At 34.2% G+C, this 19,653-nt stretch overlaps 1 protein-coding gene across 3 annotated transcripts in view; it reads left to right on the forward strand.

Moving 5' to 3' along the window:
* The window catches only part of CSMD3 (CUB and Sushi multiple domains 3), a 612,124-nt gene that overhangs the window by 140,116 nt on the left and 452,355 nt on the right, over window positions 1-19,653 (forward strand). For all 3 annotated transcript variants that reach the window (XM_040070587.2, XM_040070596.2, XM_040070605.2), the window contains exon 4: window positions 9,982-10,176. In XM_040070587.2, the coding sequence (XP_039926521.1) occupies window positions 9,982-10,176 (195 nt within the window). The remainder of the gene's footprint in view (window positions 1-9,981; window positions 10,177-19,653) is intronic.

The following is a 19,653-nucleotide window of genomic DNA, read 5'->3' on the forward strand; positions in this document are numbered from 1 at the left end:
CCACCATGCCAAGCGATACTTGCTTATGGAAGAATGTTGGTACATCAATCAGCTTGAAAGTTCTCTCAGACGTTTGAAAACATTTCTGCATAACAAAATCCTGTTTCATCAAACAATACACTGCTTTCACTCTCCCTTGCTTCAGAATTCTGAAAATGTTTTTCCAAATATGCCAAGGAACTTGGGAACTTGCCTCCAGCACAAGGCAAAACACAGAAAATTTGAGACTCGAGAGATGAGTCTAGGAACTTCTCAGGCCCATGCAAGGAAGGTGATAATAGAATGCTGAACACCAACACGAGGAAGAAATTCTTTACTGTGAGGGTGGTGAGGCACTGGAAGAGATTACCCAGAGAAGTTATGGATGACCCAGTCTTGGCAGAGCTCAGGGCCAGGTTGGATGGGGTTTTGAGCAACCTGGTCTACCGGAAGGTATCCCTCCCCATGTAAGGGGGATTGGAACTCGATGATCCTTAAGGTCCAACTAAATCAGTTTCTGATTCTGTGATTCTAATGTTAATTCTTACAACAGGAAAATTGTAGCATAATGCTGAAATAAAATATCAATTACAATTGATTGCTGCCCAAGTGAAGGACATCTGGATATTCTTACTGAAAGTGAAAAGGAAATTTGGACTAGGTAGGAAAAGCACATTTAAATTTTTTGTGTTTGCCGTATAAAGTACCTTTTTTCCATGGGGAAAGATGACTTTTGGAAGGTACAATTTTGTGGGTGCACATCTCAGCACTGATTCATAAAAAAAAAATTAAAAATGTGGAATAGAAGTTATTCAAAGGTTTTGTGCTTGGTCTTGATGAGTGGCCTGTGGCAGATGTTTATTCACATTGCTATTCATTCATTTGATCACACCATCTTTCTTGGTTAATGAATCACCATGTAAGTAATTTGGACAAGATCAGTAATGTTCTATTATTTCACCTTATGAAATGGAGTCAATAAACCGTAATGCATTTTAGCCCTTTGAAATTATCAGGGTAAGTGCCATTAAAAGCAGAATAATGCTAATATCCTTGATCTAGTATTTTAAAATGTTCTCTCATCTGGACATTTTTAATGAAAAACACATATTATACCTGAGATGAGCATTAACCAGAGAGACCTTTTCTAGTAAATAAGACTTCATTAGGTAGACTTCACCTGCTTCAGATCTTGAATGTATGACTGTTTAGAAAAATAACCCAGAGAATAGCACTTTATTATGTAAGGTTTTGGATGTATTTCTGAGCTGTATCATAAACACTTAAAAAAATTTATCAAAATAAAGGAGTTGTTCACTTTTAACTATAAATTTTCTCTTGTTTAATGTATCAACACTGTTTTCAGCTATATTCTGAATGTATGATCTTTGATACAGTCTGAAGTAAGCAAAAGAGATTACACCTCCATCCTAATCCAGAGTGGAGATTTTATTTCAGTATTTTGATAAAAATATTTTGATAGCCAGTAAGAAGTTGTATTTTAGAATGAAAAAAAATTAGCTCACAATTTTTACCTCAATTTTTTCTACACTGCCACAAATTTGCATTCCTCAGAGAATGAATGAATATTAATGACAGATATAAAATGTAATAAAACATGTCTAACTGAATAAACTATATGAAAACCATATATAGACTGAAAGATATGCAGGTTCACCATGAAGCATTCACAAAAATACTGTAAATGGAAGCTTGGATTAAGGGTTTTAAATTTCACCTTGACACATAAAAGGATAAATAATTTGTGTCTCCTAAAAAGATGATTTGTTGTAAAAATAAGAACATTCACAAAATTTATCTAGTATTGGCTCAACAAAGGCACTGCCCAACGGCCATGTATCCTATCTACTGAGCAATATTCTCAACCCATCAGTTGAGATGCACTATGAAATATAAAAAGGTCTTCTGAAGGGTTGGGTAATGTCCTCATGACATACCAGAATGCTGATTATGACCCTTTGCCATCAAATACAATAAGGGCATTAATTCTATCAAGAAATGGTATGGCGCAGAAACAACTCTGATAAAGAATTTGGAGAAAACAATGACTTAATCTTCTAAAGGAAAATTCTAAACCATAAGACTTTCTAAATGAAAACTAAATTACTGAACTAGGGCCATCTTTCTTTTCTCTTTTTTTTTTTTTTTTTTTTTTTCTTTTTCTTCTTCTAAACCAGAAGCATTTAGCACATAAGCACAGGAATATAAGTCTAAAATTGTTAACATGTCTCCTGTAACCAGTATTGCTACATGTTTTTCATACCAGCAGTAATGGTGGAAGTCAGACTGAAATTTCACTGTAGGAGACAACATGGCCTTTGAGTAAGAGAAGCAGGTAGTCAAGGAAGTGATCAAATTTCCCCAAACATCTGGACTTCTAATGGGGCAGTACAGTGTCTTTCAATAGTAATTCTACACATAAGCATATATATATAACAATAGTTATATATAAAGTATATGGAATAGGTATGAAAAATTGAAATATTCTTACCTCTGAGATATATACAGAAGGAAATGCTTGATACTCTGCCAGGTCATACAATAGCTCTGAAGGTTTCAGGTGCCATCTAGTGCCCAGTTTTCATGTGTCAAAGTTCCCTTCAGAAGAAAACTGGGGGGTTTTGTGCCCTTTTATGCCACTGTCCAACATGTCTATGACATCCCATATCCACATTTTATGCTTTAAACTCTGAGCGATTCACAGAAGTAGAAATAATTTTGTCTTTTTTTTTTTTTTTCTTTCTTTCTTTTTTTAAAACAAGAGGAAAAGTTCAACATACCATGAGTTTTGCCTTCGTGTTAGGACAAAATTTGTGAAGAACGTCTATAGCATGGAAACCTTAGTGAGACATAGCGTGATTCATTGGCCATGTGGTTGTATCCTCAGACTACACACTGGTCATTTCAGATGACTTTGACCAACAGGAAAGTCATAGAGAAGTTACACTGTTTTTAAGGCTAGCCAGTCTCCAGTTTATAATAATTTTAAACACAGATCTTTAGATTATCATTTGTAACAGTTGAAGAGTCAATGCATTAAATAGGAATGCCTATCAGGGTTCACTGAAACTTCTATTTCTTCTTTTTTCCTTTGGAAGTCCTAGTACTTTTACATTAAATGTTCTATTTTATTCTGTGCTCTAATTTCAGAAATTCTCTCATGTTAAATATAGAAACTGTGCATCTTCCCAGTATTTTTGTTACACCTTGGAACAAAAAAATAGAACCCTAATTTCAGTAGGAAATGAGATATGATGGTAAAACAAATATTTAAAATTAATTATGCTTATTTAACACTTTTTTTTTTTTTTTGGTAAAATTTGTGTGGAGATGCTGCCTATATAATATCACACAATTTGTTTGTACTGACATCCTCCTTCAATGACTACACTGATTTTTTTCTAAATTTGTTAGCTTTTTATATATTTGGTTACTGTAAATTCTCCAGGTGAGAACAGCCAGTGACTAACAATGAAACATTTCTATTACCTAGCATTAAGTAAAATGAGATGAGGCATTGAAGCTAAGGTGGAATGAAAAGAGGAAATACAATGAGATAGTTGTTGCCATAATATTTCAGAAATTGAAAATTAAATTCTTTTCTATAACTCTAAAAGACCTAGTAAGAAATACATATTGTAGAAGGATTATCAATAAAGTATAAAGTTTAGGATTATTTTTTACTTTAGATTGTCCTGGGGTCTGAAATAATCTTTTCTCGGTAATTTCAACAACCTCTTCCCAGTTGCCTCCAGAGTACAGCCATATTAAAAAAAAACCCAAAAAAAACCCCCAAAACACTACAGTCTAACCAGAACAATCCCATTTTGACACATTGGCATATCTACACAGCCTTTGCATGGCAAGCAGGGTGCATCTGTCTGGACTTCATCCACCTGAGAAGCTGAACAACCATCACACGTGGCAGAAAGAATGTCTCAGACTTCAAATGATACTGATTTGGCTGAATAGTTTCATGACAGTATGGCTGCAGCAATCTCTGTGATACTTGTAACTCTACATCCAGGCCAAAACTTCAGGTTGTTTCCAGTGGTCTTCCTCAGTCTATGCACTATGAGCATCTAACTTCCAGACATACTCAGGATTTAATTTGTGCCCTCAGCAGCGGTGCAGGAATTTACTGCAGCTAAAGCTCTATTCAAGTGGAATTTGGTAAAGGCAAGTAAGCGTGGCTGGTGGTGTTAACTGTATAACTTTGCTATCTGGTATTTGCCTGCTTGTCATTCCCTTCAGGCTGCACTTCAGAAGTGTGCCTGATGGGGAAATACCAGATTTGACCATATCTACTGAAGCATGTAGTCATCTTCCTGTGGGTTTCACTAAGTTCCAGGTTGTGCTGCCCGATGTTTAAATTAGTGACTTCCTTTTTTGTTTGTTTGTTTGTTTGTTTGCATAGTCCTTCAGTTGAACACTGTATTGCATGTGAAGGGAATACATTACAAATCCTGGACATTCTTCATGCTCACTGTATTAATGTGACTACAGTATTGTAATTATCCCTTGTTTGCCTCACATATCTCAGAGGGGGTTTTTTGTACTTCTTGCTTTTCCCTTGCCTTTAGAAGAATTATGTTAATGCAGTTCTAACTTAATGCTGAAACAAATTTATTCCTATTAAAATAGTATATGACTTTATGTTATAAATAGAAACATTCTTGTCTTACTGGCAAGGAAGACAAATCCAGTGATTGTTTCAATGTACTTAGAAACAAAATTAAATTCAGTATAAAATCTACATTGAAAGTTCCCTCAAGACAGGGTCTTCTGTGATTTTTTGACATGAAAAAAACCTCAAAAGGAAGAAAAAAGCAAAATTATGTCATTCATTAAAAAATAGGTAGGAAACTGCAATGTAATTAGTTGTGTGATCTTTAGTGAACAGTAGAGACCCTCAGTGAGGTTACTATTTCAGATACATTAATCAAGAAAGAGCAATTAGACCAGGAAAAGAAAATGCATTCTTTTTCTTTTGGGGAAAAGAAACCCCATAACATCTCACACTTCCTCTTGCTTGAGTATTTATAGTTAGACACCAGAATATGACAGTCTCTTTTGACTTATCCAGAAAAAACACAGAAATTAAAAGAAAAACTTAGGAGAACTTTTTTTTACTAGGCAAAGAGTTTCTGTCACTGTTATAAACAAAAGTGCATTTCAGAACAGTGACTCTTCATTCTGCACTTGCATCTTAAGGTGACAAATCTGTTGGAATCAAGAGATAACCATTTTTGTTGTTGAACTTTTAGAAAGGAAAGAGGATTTTGGGGGAGGGAATTTTTAAAATTCAATAACTGTTTTAATATATTTGTGTTATTTATGATAGACTTTTAAAGCATTAATTTAAAATGTATCTTTACTCTCCAAATCTTAGATTTTTGTGCAGTTAAATTGATATTTCAGTATTAAGTTTTTCTTTTTTTTTCCTTCTCTGCACTTATATTGCCTACTCCAAATTTTTATTGTGGTTTCCTTCACTCTGTAATCTCAAGTGAAACATGAATGTATATGTATTTTTCTGTAAGTGTGTAGGAAGACAACAGTATTTCTGTTCTCATCAGTTAATTCTTCTAGTCCCTATTAGATTCAAATCTAGATCACGCTTACTCATATATTCAGAGCAATGTGAATGAGGACAGAATAGAAAGTAAGCAAAATGTAAGTTTTGAGAAAAAAGGCAAATTATTATGAGTTATAAGCTATGTGACTAAGTTACTTTTTTAGTTCATAAAATCTTTGGAAAACAATGGACAACTTAAAAAAAAATAAAACTATTATAAGATCCAATGTAGACGAATTTTGGACAAGGCAATTTCAGGCTACTTCTTTTTACAAAGACATCACCTGTCCTAGTATATGGGACCTTTAGAATGTGTAGCCCTTCCTACAGCCACACACATACTACATGCAGCACTTCTGAAATCAGTCTTGAGTTATCAATACCAAAACATTCTTGTTTGTCAGTAAGTCAGAGTACATATGCACAGCTTTTCCAAGGGATATCCATCTACGGACATATTCTAGTATTTCCAGTACACTACATCCTGTCCCAAATGACAACTGGAGTGTCCCCTAGAATAACATATTGATATTCATGTTTGCATGACAGAGGAATTACTGTTTGGAGTAGTAGACACAAGTGAACAGTTTAGGACTGGTACCACGCAGTAATAGGGGGAGATATCTGAACAGGAAGCGTAGGGGTACCATGAGTATTTAATTTCAAAAGCCCTACATGAAACAAATATTAGCCAGTATTGGGATATTGCATACACCTTGCAATAAGTGAGTGCTCATGAAGATGTATGTATTGACAGTATCTCTCACTTTATTGTGGGAAAAATGGCATCATCATGATTTGCAACAGCTGCAACAAAAGCTACAAAAAAGTATGGATCAACCCTTTAAAAAAGAAAAATTATTTATATTCCAAATTCTAGAATAAAACAGTGTGTGAAGGACAGTAGTATTCCTAACTAAGCTTAATGGAATACAGTGCTATGATAAATGCCCTTATTACTGGAATATGTGAAAATACTTGGTTTGTATATTTAGACATCAAATTATAAATTTCGTGTTGAAACACTTTGGTGAGGATAGTGTTAACCTTGATTTCATAGATATCATAACAGGAAAAAAAACCAAAAAAACCCCCACAAAACCCCAAACATTCTTGACTTAAAATCTGAATAAAAAGCAAGTAAATTTGGATTTTTTATGCCTGATTCTGATTTGGTTTTCCCAGGGTGAATGCTGACAGAGAGTCTAAAGTTCTCCTAGCCTTGCTTTTTGGGAAAAAAAAATAAATTAATATATATATATATATATACACACACACACACACATATATATATAAAAATATATATATAAATGGTATTTAATTTTAATATTTTAATAATAATAAGATAAGGAGCTGAATTTCTGCTAATTAAAGTCTTTAAAAGTCCACTCCTGCTAAGAAGAACTCTCCCAGATACATTTTACTCACAGCTTTTTAAGAGAATTTACAATAGCCTTAATAAGAAGTAATTAAATAGAAAATAATTGAACAGCATTGAAGGATATTTTAAGCTTCATATTTTTAACATTATGTTAAAAAAAAAAAAAAAAGAAGAGGACAAATACATTCATACATACCTTGTTTGCAAAATTAAATCTAGGACAAAGAAAATTCCTGCTTGGAGAGACAATGAAACATTTGGGGCAGCTTGCTTTGAAAGGGAGATGAGAAATAATACAGAAAAATGCAAAAAAAAAAGTAGGAAGGTATAAAAAATTCAGTTATGCTTATTTTCAGACTACATGAACAAGGAGAAGTTCAACCAAACTACAAGATGGCAAATTTAAAAGGAAATACTTTTCCACCCTTCATATCATTAGTGATTATCAAAATGTCACTGAAGTCAAGATCCTGTGCAGAGCTGAATAAAAATTACAATCTAGTTTCTCAATTCCTGTATTCCCTGACAGATGACAATCTTAGGGTAAAAATCCATAGCTTTAAATGCCAAAGCATTGGTAGTACATTGTCACATTCAGTTTGAAAATAGATACTACCTATCAAAGAAGCCAAATGCAGTTACTTGGTAAATTACCTCCCTCCCGTCGCCAGATAAGGCACTTGTAGATGTTCAAAATGAAAATACTCACTGAATAAATTAATATACTTAAAAGTGTACAATTTATTTTTTCTGCTTTCTTATCTAGAATCAGGAACAAATGGCTTGAAGGGTCAGAAGTAACATAATCCCAGGCCACTTTCATAAAGTTAAAAAGTTAATGAGAAATGCCAAGAATTCCTTTTAGATGAGTCATATAGTATTGCAACTGGAAAATTAATTTTATTTTAGAAGGAGGGTGATTTTTAATGAGTACTTTAAAATGTAATGTAATTTCACAAGAATAAATTGCCTTCTCTGGGTAATTCTTGGTGAGACAGCAGTAAAAGTAAAGGAAGCAATTTTAGGTAGTGCCATTGCTAATGTTTATATTTCGTATTTCAAAGGACAGGGAATCTTTGTGCAACCTTTTTACAAGGCCCTAAGAAATACAGGCTTCATCTTCTGGGAGAAGTTGAAAATAAAAACACTGTGTACAGGCTGAGTTTTCAAGTTAATATAATATGATTCATATGATAACCAAAATCCACAAGGAGATATTCTTACCTTCATTTTGGCATGCTGTGTTGACAAATAACAAATTTAATAGCCTTGAAAACTGTTAGAGGATTTAAAAGAAATTATTTTGCACAAATGTGCAGGAGTAGCTGTAGCATTGCCTTCTTTGTAGAGCTTGGGAGCAGATTCGAGGGCAGGGGGCTGTTGTCTCAGTACAGAACACTTTAATAAAGTAGTGGTAAGAATATAAATTCTTTAGGTAAGCTTTGAAGTGACCAAGGTGAAATAGGCTACTTTCCTACTTCTGTGTTGTGTTATTGAGCAAGGTAATGAAAGTCAAATCCAAACCCACAGTTTATTATGTAAGAGAAAGCAGGAAATAGCAGCAATGACATCAGCAACTAATATGCATATTTAACAAATTCACATCAAAACATGATTGGTAAATAAAAACTTGCAAACTAACTCATTGTTAGCATATATTTTATATACTGTGTTTATATATGCATGGATACATAGAGAATGTATTTATGATTAGAGTGGATTCTACCTTTTAATAACTGTTACATTAATTTTGTTTCATGGCTGGTATCAGAAAAGTATCAGAAATCTAATAGTATATCCTAGCTCTTGGTTTGAAGTCTGGGCATTGAAATTTGAGAATGTGATGAATGCTGGGAGACATACTGATTGTTTTAATAAGCGTTTAAACCTTTTTTCTTTAATTGAAACCTACAACAGATTAGATATTTAAATATGTTGTGCACACACTCATGAGCACATCAGGACTACTGAATAATGTTTTAGTCACATGGAATTCAGGAAAAGAAATTAAAACAATACATACATAACCCTCTCTTCTTCCATAATTTTCCTTTTTAGATTAGGGAATTTGGTTTGAATCCAAACATCTGATTTGCCTCTTCTCTGTTAGCATTAGGCTAATAAGTATACTTGGTACAAGCTTTGAAGAGCTCAGGATGAGTTTATGAAAGATCTTTTGTTCACACTTGCACAAAATCTATGTTTTAATGTCCATTAACTAAAGGACTTGGGCAGTAAATGGCTGAAAATGCTGTAATCAAGCCATTTATGATGCTGAAACACCAGTCAAAAGGGTACGCAGTTGGAGTGTGAGTACCAGCTACAGAAACTGAACTCTAATGAACGGCCTCAGAGATCAGACTAAGAGCAGGCATGAGTAATTTTGGATTCTCAATGGTTTAAAGCTCTGTATTATAGAAGTTACCAGATCTGTGGTATTTCATATTATTAAATTAACTAATTCTTTGTTCAGAAATCAGTTATCCACAATATCTTCTCTGTTTTCTTCATTATCTAAGACCTATTAAATCATTAAACAGCTTCCTGATCATGCTCAGGCTTATGCTTGTTAAAATTTTCTCTTTTCTTGATTATTTTTTTTTCTTCCAAATTTTGTTCAATTTGAATCTAATGTGCTTACATGTTTGTATTAAAATTTTGTTTATTTTTTTGCATTTTTATAACTTGAAAGTCAGAAATATATCAAGTTGTTTTGTTTTCTGTTCTTATGTAATGAATTTTTTTGGATCAATTTAATAAAGAAATATGAATGTATCATTAGCTATAACTTAAGGAAAACATCATGCTTATTTTCATTTACCTTTGGATATATGGGTATTTAAGCAAGTGTTAAATACACTAAGTCAGCAATGGATTTTCAGTGTTGAGTTGCATAATATCCATAAAAACACACTATCTGTCCAAAGTTGCCTTAATTTGTGTTCCATGTTCAAAAGCAAAATTTATTTATAACATTTTAAGTATAAAAACATTTTTAGTCATAAATACATATATTTTCCAGAATTACAGAGCAGTTCCTGTGGCAATCCAGGAGTTCCACCAAAGGGTATTTTGTATGGTACAAGATTTGACGTTGGTGACAAAATCCGATACAGCTGTGTAACTGGATATATTTTGGATGGACACCCACAGCTTACTTGCATAGCTAACTCTGTCACTACGGCATCGTGGGACTTCCCTGTTCCTATCTGTAGAGGTAAGGCAAATCCCATGTTCTTGAATATATACATTAGTATTAACAATTTTTAATCTCAGTATTAATAATTAATTTTAAACTATGATTAAAGAACACCTCTTTTGAATATTTTACTCTCTTGCTCACATATATGATGTATCTCAGCATACATACCTTCTAATTTTTAGATCAATATTCTACTAAAATTATAGTTATAGTTTATTTTAAAAGATATGTTATGTAATAAGAGCTAGAAACCTAATAATAAGTAGAACATAAACGTCTGTATACAACATACTTACAGCTATGGGAATGCAGATTTGTTGTCTATTAGTGCTGCCTAAGCCCTGTTTTTTTTGTCTAGTGGCTGTTGAGCAACTCTTTGTCAACTTGGTTATTGAGCAAATAGAAATATGAAATTGCCAAAACAATTGAGTTACGGGGTCTTACCTCATTGTCAGTCAGGTTTTGTCACCCTGTTTTTTCTGAGTTTTTTTAAAGCCTTCTACTTGTTCATAAGATGGAGTCAGTTTCTTTAGTTTCTGCACAATATTAGGAACAATTTTTGCTCTTCTCACGCATGCGAACATAAACAAACCTTTTGTTTTCATTCCCTGTCCTTTGTTTATATACTTCTAGCCTGAAAATAATGTAACTGACAGCTGGTCTGGCCAGTGGGGTGAAATGTAGTAACCCCAGAAGCCAATCCACAACCCAACCCACAAATGTATAAAAATGTAATATAATAAACAGGCTGCTCTCTCTCTGGAGGAGCAACTCTGCACTGCAGACCTCTTGTCTCCGTGTTCTTGCTTTCCATGATGCTACCACAAGGTTTAGTGTCTCGGTTTGAAAAGACAGATGTCTGCTAGGGAGAGGCAGGCCTCTCTAGGAATGAGGAATTCAAATCCCAGGGCAGTGATGAAACTCCGAATTCCTGGGCGCTCCAACAGATGATAGAATTCCCAGGACCACACTCCACGCAGCTACCAGTCGCTCGACCGCCCACCCCGGAAAACCGAGAGCAGTGAGCCTACCACCCTCAGCTCCCTGGGAGCCTTTTCCCTCCCCCAAAACTAAGTGAACAACTCCCTTTGTCCGTGTTGAGCACCCTTTAACTATCAGTATTTAGTCTCCTAGCAACTTATGGCGGGGGGGGGGGGGTGTGGAAATTCCACTGGAAAACTTAATCCCCAACATTATGTCATCTTAAGATTTCTATATGGGATATCCCTTGTATTCTAACAAATATTGTAGGTCAAATCCTTTTCCCTTGCTCATATTAGAAATATAGCTGTAGTAAGGAACCCTGTATTATGGGCAGATCTTATTTTCTGGAAGAAATATTGTTAAAGATACATTATTGTTAAAGATAATGTTTGCAGAGCAGCAAATGGAGGTTATTCCAATAAAATGAAGGCACTATACACAATCAACAACAATATATGAGGTAACCTTGGAATCAGTTTCTAGAGTCACAGGTTAATTTTACAGAATGCAACATTTATATTTGTCTAAAAACATTGATGAAGTATTGCAGAGGCTACAAACCCATTCCACCTGAAATTACCATTCCAATAAATACAAATTGGTTAAAATGTGATTAACCAGCACTCCAAAAATTACTTATGTATGAGAAAAATGTGTCATTGGAAATACCATACTTTCATTTCCTATTCTTGGCTTAGACCTATTTAATATATTTATCCATAGTCCTGAAAAAAATCGCAAACTTATTTTTAATAATGCTATTTTCCAGTAAAAATATTTATAACTTCTGAATCTTCCACTCTTATTTCCCAGAAAAATGCTAACTAATAATGAAGGAGATATAAAATCAAGGCATATATCAAAATTTTGTTTCTGGAGATGAGAATGCAAAAGATATGATGAGAACATGTTAAGTTGCAGAAGACTTACATTTGTAACAAAATTGAAGTCTAATGGGCTCCACTGCTCAAATTCTCAATCTGTCAATTTTGAAATAAATGGCATAAAAAATGGTATTATTCTTGAATGAGTTACACATTCTTCTTTTTGATACAACATTTTTCAGGAGCTCTTTGGATATATTTTGGTTTTGCTCCAAGGGGAGATGAAAATATACTGTGTAAATTTGAACTGGTGTGATAAACTCCCAAAGTAGCCCTGTGGTTAGACATTACTAGTTTGTAAGAAGTGTACTACATGAGAATATGAAAACCATTTTTTTTAACTCACAGTTAAGAGAAGTCATTATCTGCACAATGTCGTTTCTTAAGGCAAAATAAAGTTAACAAATTGGAAAGGATTCAGAAAAAGAAGAAACAAGTTCTGTTAGGTTTCAAAATTGTCATTTTCTCTAGAGACTGAGGGACTAAAACTTTTCCATGTATATGAAAGAGGATTAAGACAACAGCTTGATTAACTGCGAAACCTATGCAGAAGGATAACATTTTTTTGAGAAGACAATTCTTTAATCAATAGCAGTGAGGAATTTAAGGGTAAAAGTTTGATGAACAACACCCCCCCCCCAAAAAAAAAAAAAAAAAAACCAAAAACAAACCAACCCCAAAGAAAACCTCAACCAAACTCAAGATATATATTTTAATAATGGTGGTTACAAATTACTGAAACATAAGATTCTTGATTTAAGTCTTAACATAATGGCTGAAAGCCTTAATGCACAAATTGCTGTTAAGGTACTTTTGGATCATGTCTAATAAAAGAAAAATAACCAACTATTTTCAAGAGTTCCTTCTATGAGTCATTGTTTTATAACAGAAATACCTAACTTTACATATAAAATGGACTCTTGTGATTCCATTCAAATTAATCTCTCCTAATTTTTTCTAATACAATTATCCAACACAGGATTCCGCAAAAGGTTGCTAAAGGTGATTACAGACTAATGATCTTCTTATCTCTCTCTCACTGTTTGCCATGGAGACTCTTTAATTAAATGCTCATCCTTAAAGATTTTCTATGATAAATGTCTTATTGTTCCCTAACAATGGTCATTACATCTAACACAGAGGATCCTGACACAAGCAAGAAATACCCCAAGAACAGAAAAAAAGAATATTTTATTCAATATTAATTTTGGGGTTGGTTGTTTGCTTGTTTATTTTTACATTTCAGAAAAAAAATGTATTTGAGGCACACACAGAAGTCAGCAGACTTAAGATCATAAATGTCTGTACATCACCAGTGTGTAAATATCATTGTCATCTGCCTCTTGCAATTCAAGTAATAATTAAAAAACAAATAACAAGTAACAAGTAACAAATAAAAAGAACAAGTAAGTTTGAGGAGGTTTTGTTTGTTTGTTTGTTTTGGTTTTGTTTGTTTGTTTGTTTGTTTTTTCCCTTCTTATTTTAGATAATTCGTCTTACATTACCTTCACTTTAAATGAAGAGATGAGGAAGAGGTCATGCTTGTGCTTTAGCAATGTGATTATTATGGATTGAGGTCTCAAAGTGGGAAATTTCATTGGAAACAACAGTGTTTTGTAATGTCACAAGCATTTATACAGGATACCCTACTAAATGCTTTAATTTTTAATTTGTTAAATTATACCAATATTTGCATTTTTAAGTTATATATTTTTATGCCAAATTTTATTCATGAAGAAAAGAGTTATTCCTCAAAGAGGTTAGTTCCTTTACTTGTCTCCATAAGATTTTATTGAGAAAACAGCAGACATATTTAATGGTTGCTTTATTTCATATCCTCTTTCTAGCTGAACATTATCTGAATACACAAAGTTTTTCACCTGCATGATTTCATATTTATTAAAACATTGTTACTTTATTAGAAGTGGGGGGGGGGGGGGAAAAGTACCCTAATTACGAGAAAGCTAAATTATATTTATTTTTTGTGGTCAGCTATGTGGTAGAGTTGCTCTCTATATGAGACAACACCTGAAATGTACTGACATCTGCCTTAGGGTGGATGGCAAGCAAGTTGAGAGTTTATGGACTCAGATCAAAGAGCAGATTAATAAAGGTGACACTGCTAGCGTCGCATACTACGGGCAGCCTGTAGGAGAAAGTTGCTTTCTCCAGGCAGCTTGAAACAGCCTCAAAGTCATAGGGACGGGTTCTTAAGAGAGACTTTATCTACCCTGCTATCTGCTGGAGGAGCAGCACAGCAAAGCACACGCACTCTAGGGTGTTCCTTTGAAAGAACTGATAACAATTTCCTATCACAGGTAGTAGAGAATCCCAAAAGGAAGGGTGAGTTGCTCAACCTCATATTAACAGCATCTCCTTCTTGGAGATGTGAAGTTTGGGGCAGCCTTGGGTGCAGTGACTATGAAAATGTGGATCTATGGAGGAAGCTGGAAAGGAGGAAGCAGGGCAGCAAGTAAGTCTACAACCATGGACTTCAGGAGAGCTGATGTTAGCCTCTTCAGGGATTTCTTGGAAGAATCCCATGGAAACAGGTCCTGCAGGGGAGAGGGGTCCGAGAGAGTTAGTTGATATCCAAGGATGACTTCTTCCAGAACCAATAATGATGCATGTCAATGAGCCAAAAATCAGGCAAAGGTGGACAGAGGTGTGCATGGATGAAAAAGAGCTCCTGTCATTACTCAAACACACACAGGAAATACACAGGAGTTAGAAGCAGCATCAAGCCAAATGGAAGGAATATAGAGAGATTGTCAGATTGTCATTGTCAGTAAAAATGAGATCAGGAAGGCCAAGGCCCATGTGCAATTAAATCTGGCCAAGGATGTCCAGGACAAGAAGGGTTTCTCAAAATACATCAATAACAGAAGAAAAACAAAAGGATAATGTGAGCTCATTAGTAAATGAAGGGTGATCCTGGTAACAGGGGATGCAGAGAAGGCAGGGTTTCAAATGCCTTCTTTGCATCAGTCTTCACTGATGCAATCAGCCCTCAGGGTTATCTGACAAAGTCCAGGGTAAAGGAGTCTAAGAAGGAAGACTTTTCCTTGGTGAAGAAAGATGGAGTTGGACACCACCTATCCACACTTGACGTCCACAAGCCCACGGGCTCTGACAGAATGTATCCATAAGGGAGCTTCTGGACACCATAGCGAGGTCACTCACAGTCACCTTTGCAAGGTCGTGGTGATCAGGAGCAGTGTCTGGAGATTGGAAAAAAGCAAATCTCACCCTGGTCTTCAAAAAGGGCAAGAAGGATGACATGGAGAGCTATTGGTCAGTCAGCCTGATTTTAGTCCCTGGAAAGGTGATGGAGCACCTCATTCTGAAGGTGATCTGTATCCATAAGGATGACAAGAAGGCAACCAGAAGTATTTAGCATGGATTTGCTAAAGGTAAATGGGGCTTGACCAAACAGATTGCCTTCTACAGTGAAAGAACTACCTGGATCAATGAGGGGAGAGAGCAGTGGATATTGTCTACCTTGGCTTCAGCAAGGCTCTTGACACTGTCTCTCAAAAATCCTCTTAGACAAAATCAGGAACTGTTGACTGGATGACTGGACAGAGGCCAATTAAAATCTGGCTGAATAGCAGGGTTGTAATCAGTGGCACTGGGTCTAGTTGGAGGTTCGTCACTAGCACGTCCTCCAAGGTTCCATACTGGGCCCAGTATTGTTTAACTCATTCATCAATGACTTGAATGAAAGGGCAGATGCCTCCACGGCAAGTTCACCAATGACACAAAGCTTGGAGGAGTGGCCTATACCTGAGTGCTGTGAGACCTTCAGAAAGACCTTGACAGGCTGAAAAGATAGACAGAGATCTGTCTGAAATTCAACAAAGGCAGGTGCAGAGTCCTACACCTGGGGAAGAATAACCTGGTGGACCAGTATAGGCTGGGAGCTGATGTGGAAAGCAGCTCCTTGGAGAAAGAGCTGGGAGCTCCGGTGGATGCAATTCTGTGCCATGGTTTCTAGCTGACCCTGTTTGAGCAGCAAGTTTGGACCACATCATCCTTTCTGTTGCCTACCAGCCTTACTGGTTCTGTGTTTCTTTGAATTATTATGCACAATCCATGACTAGTTTTTAAATAAAACCTTTTTCCCTGAAAATTAACTGTGATAAGGTTGTTTTTAATCAAGAAATGTGACAGAAGCTTAATTATATCACCCATTCCTGACCTAATGTTGCAGCTTGCAGTTTTTCCATAATGCAGCAAGCTACAAACAATTTATTGAGGGTAATAAATAACATTTATATATAATATTTTCATTCCATAAAAGTTATAAAAATTAGACTCTTTCATAATCAAGGAAGTATTCTGACTTTTATGTTTTTTGGGTTTTTGTTTGTTTGTTTGTTGTTGTTGTGGGTTTTTTTGTTTGTTTTGTTTGTTTTTTTTTTAATTTCTAAATGTGTGTTGTAAGAATCTCCATTCTAATTTTTTTTTTTTTTTTTAGAATTCAGAAATTTCAAGTACAGAAAACAGTTGTATTTGTATTCCTAGATTTTCTAATAAAATATTTTCATTATTGCCTGTACATATAGCTACAAAATATTTGTCAGTATAAAGATTCTGTTTGTATTTTCAATGAGAGACTTAGTTCTTCTGCTTGTCTAAATGAGCATGTATTTCCATCAGAGAAGTGCCCAACCCATTGACAAGCTTCGTTTTTTTCCATTGATGAAATGCATTTCAGCTTTCTTTACTGTTTATCTGGGAAGACATTGAGTTATATTGCATATATTGCCATGACAGGTAAAAAGCTGAAGAGGTACATACTGAATCCAAGTCTGGGAATTCTGTGAATCCCCTGCAAGCTATATGTATGTATGTACTTATTAATATATGTTTCTTTTTACACCTCTTTATAATTTATAACTTCTTCTTCTTCCTTGGATTTACTCCAAATAAATATTTATTACTTCTTCTTCCTTGGATTTATTCCAAATAAACTGAAATGAGATACTTATAAGCTCTTATTTTTAAAAGTGATCTAACAGGCATCAAAATTGAATTAGAATATTCAGCTCACTATTTAAATATTTTGCCATTTCCTCTATGCAGAACCCACTGGACTGAAAAATTTGTTAATTGCAAGTCACTGGTATAATTGTGTAAGTACACAGATACGTGACTATAAATATTTCAACTTCATGAGGTACATTTTAGGTCAGATACAACAGAGAGTAGCTTCAAATTAAATTAAAGTGTCTTGAGGACCTTCCAATTCTTTAATCATTGTATTTTTTTATAAATGACATAGAATCGTATGAAATTTTGAAAAGAAAACAACTGAAATTAAACTTCACATAATTATCGAGAAATAATAATATAGAAGTGTAAGAATTTCAGACATATATATTTAGTTGCAGATGGATGTATGATTTTATAAAATCGTGTCAAATAGAACCTAGTAATATAAGCAGTAAAGTAAGATTTTTTTAAAAAAATAATCCTTTGCATCTTTGTTATAAGCTGGTCTTTGTAGGCTGTGGAGAGAACAAAGCAGGATATAAAGTCACAGTACTGCACTTGATGCCATGTAGTGCATTAACTACTGGAACTGACAATATACAAAAAGGAAAATAGAGTGCACTAACTTAAAAGCAGGAATAAATTACATCTCACAGGGAATGAGCAGTTTTCTGCCTGAAGCTAATTCTTATATACAAATAGTTATTCTTCCTTATTCTTGGGAAAAGCCCCAGTATAGCTGTATGAGTCTGGATAAGAAACACTTTGGATTATTTGAGAAAATTGAAAAGAAAACAAAAACTAAAATTCTAGTATGATGTATTTATATAAGCAATTATATATGAGCAATTTTTCAGAGCTTGTTCCACAGATCCTTTTTGGGACATAACCAGTGCCTTAGAATGGCTAACATTCTTATGTATGGTATTTAAAAAAATATATAAATGGTCTACAAATGCCAATGCTACTCCCTCGAATTAGAGACATTAACTAGGATTCTTTGGGTGAAGGAAAATATCTACTATTTTATTGAAATAGTAGAATAATGGTTGGGTGTTTTCAAGTACTATGCTGTGTGCTTTCAAGCAGGACAGAGAAGATTTGCAAAATAATACCCACAATTAATTTTCAAATAATAAAATGTATAATACCTTTTGTTACTTTGAATTTTCACAATAATAGAGCTTTGTGAGTTCTTTATTTTGGCCATCTTTAAAATGTGTAATTTTTTTATACTAATAGAATCAAATCTTTTCATTTATAAAAAAAAAACATTGAAATTGCTCACTACTGTATCCTACTCCACTTACATTTTCTCTTTATATTAGTATTATTCTCAGGGTAGTACCTGATACTCACTATCAGGGACATTTAACATAAATGGACAGTCTGCTTGTGTGGAAAGAAACCCCAAAACCTGAGCCTGAAGAATAGCAATGTGAATTCTAATGTGTGACTAGAAATCCAGAACCATGGATTTCTTATGATTGTAAATTGTTGTAAAACTTTTCTGAATTATGTGAAGTTAAGTAGTTATTGATGTGTTGTAAATCAGGAAATTGGTGCAGAAATGGAAATGTTTACTGTATTAGAATTACCATATATTCCTAATACTAATGCTAAAATATACTAGTTTTACTATATTAATAATAAAAACAATATTAATATTACAAATATATATAGTGCCTGTTAAATGCATTCCTAATTCACTGAAAGTATACCAGCAATAATGATGTAACACTGTACATGCTCCTTAAGTAGGCAACATTGTTCACAGGAGTTCTAATTGGGTTTAATACAATCAATTCACGTCTTGAACCTGTGCTTCTTCATTTATGATAATGGTGGTCAAATAACGAAGTTTCTTAGGGTGGATGGAGAACTGCTCCCAAACTGAAAACTTATGGCATGAAATGATGTGCTACTGTAGTAGCACACTTGAAAAAAAATTACAATTTTTCAGAAAGCAATCTAACTATGGAAACTTTTCTAACAGAAAAGTTTTTATTAGCTTCATTGCTTCATTTTTTAATCAGGATTTACATTTTCAAAGCTTTGAATATCTTAAAATGTTTTTCTTACTTGTGCTTTCTTTAAAAATGTATATCTCCACAGAATATTAACCAGAACATCAGAGTCATCCTTCCACTTGGTTTACATAGTCTGGCTTTGCACATCTTTATGTGATTTTGGTAATTCCTATCAGTAGTGAAGGGAGTTTTATTAAGTTCCATTAAAAACTTATATTAGCAGTGGACTAACCCTCAGGTGGTGTGATATAGTCCAGAATGAAAAGATATATGCATCAAAATAATTTAAACTCATCAGTATGGTAACCATGTTAATTTGAAAAAACTACACTACATCTCCAAACAGTATAGAGAAGACTGGGAAAAGAAGCAGAAATTAACTCTTTCTAAATAAATTAAATTCTGCTTAAAGAAGAAAGAAAGTATATGTAATTATTCCAGGAAAAGAACATTTGGGGAAAGTTGTAGTTCACATCAAAGTAAGGAAAAGACAGACACCTTATCTTTGTACTTTTCACAGGAAAAGTACCAATAAGATCAAATTTAATTATGAAAGATCATTATAACAACTGAGAGTGGCAATGAAGAGGAAAAAA

This window comes from Hirundo rustica, chromosome 1 (genome assembly GCF_015227805.2).
Source record: "Hirundo rustica isolate bHirRus1 chromosome 1, bHirRus1.pri.v3, whole genome shotgun sequence".
NCBI lineage: Eukaryota > Metazoa > Chordata > Aves > Passeriformes > Hirundinidae > Hirundo > Hirundo rustica.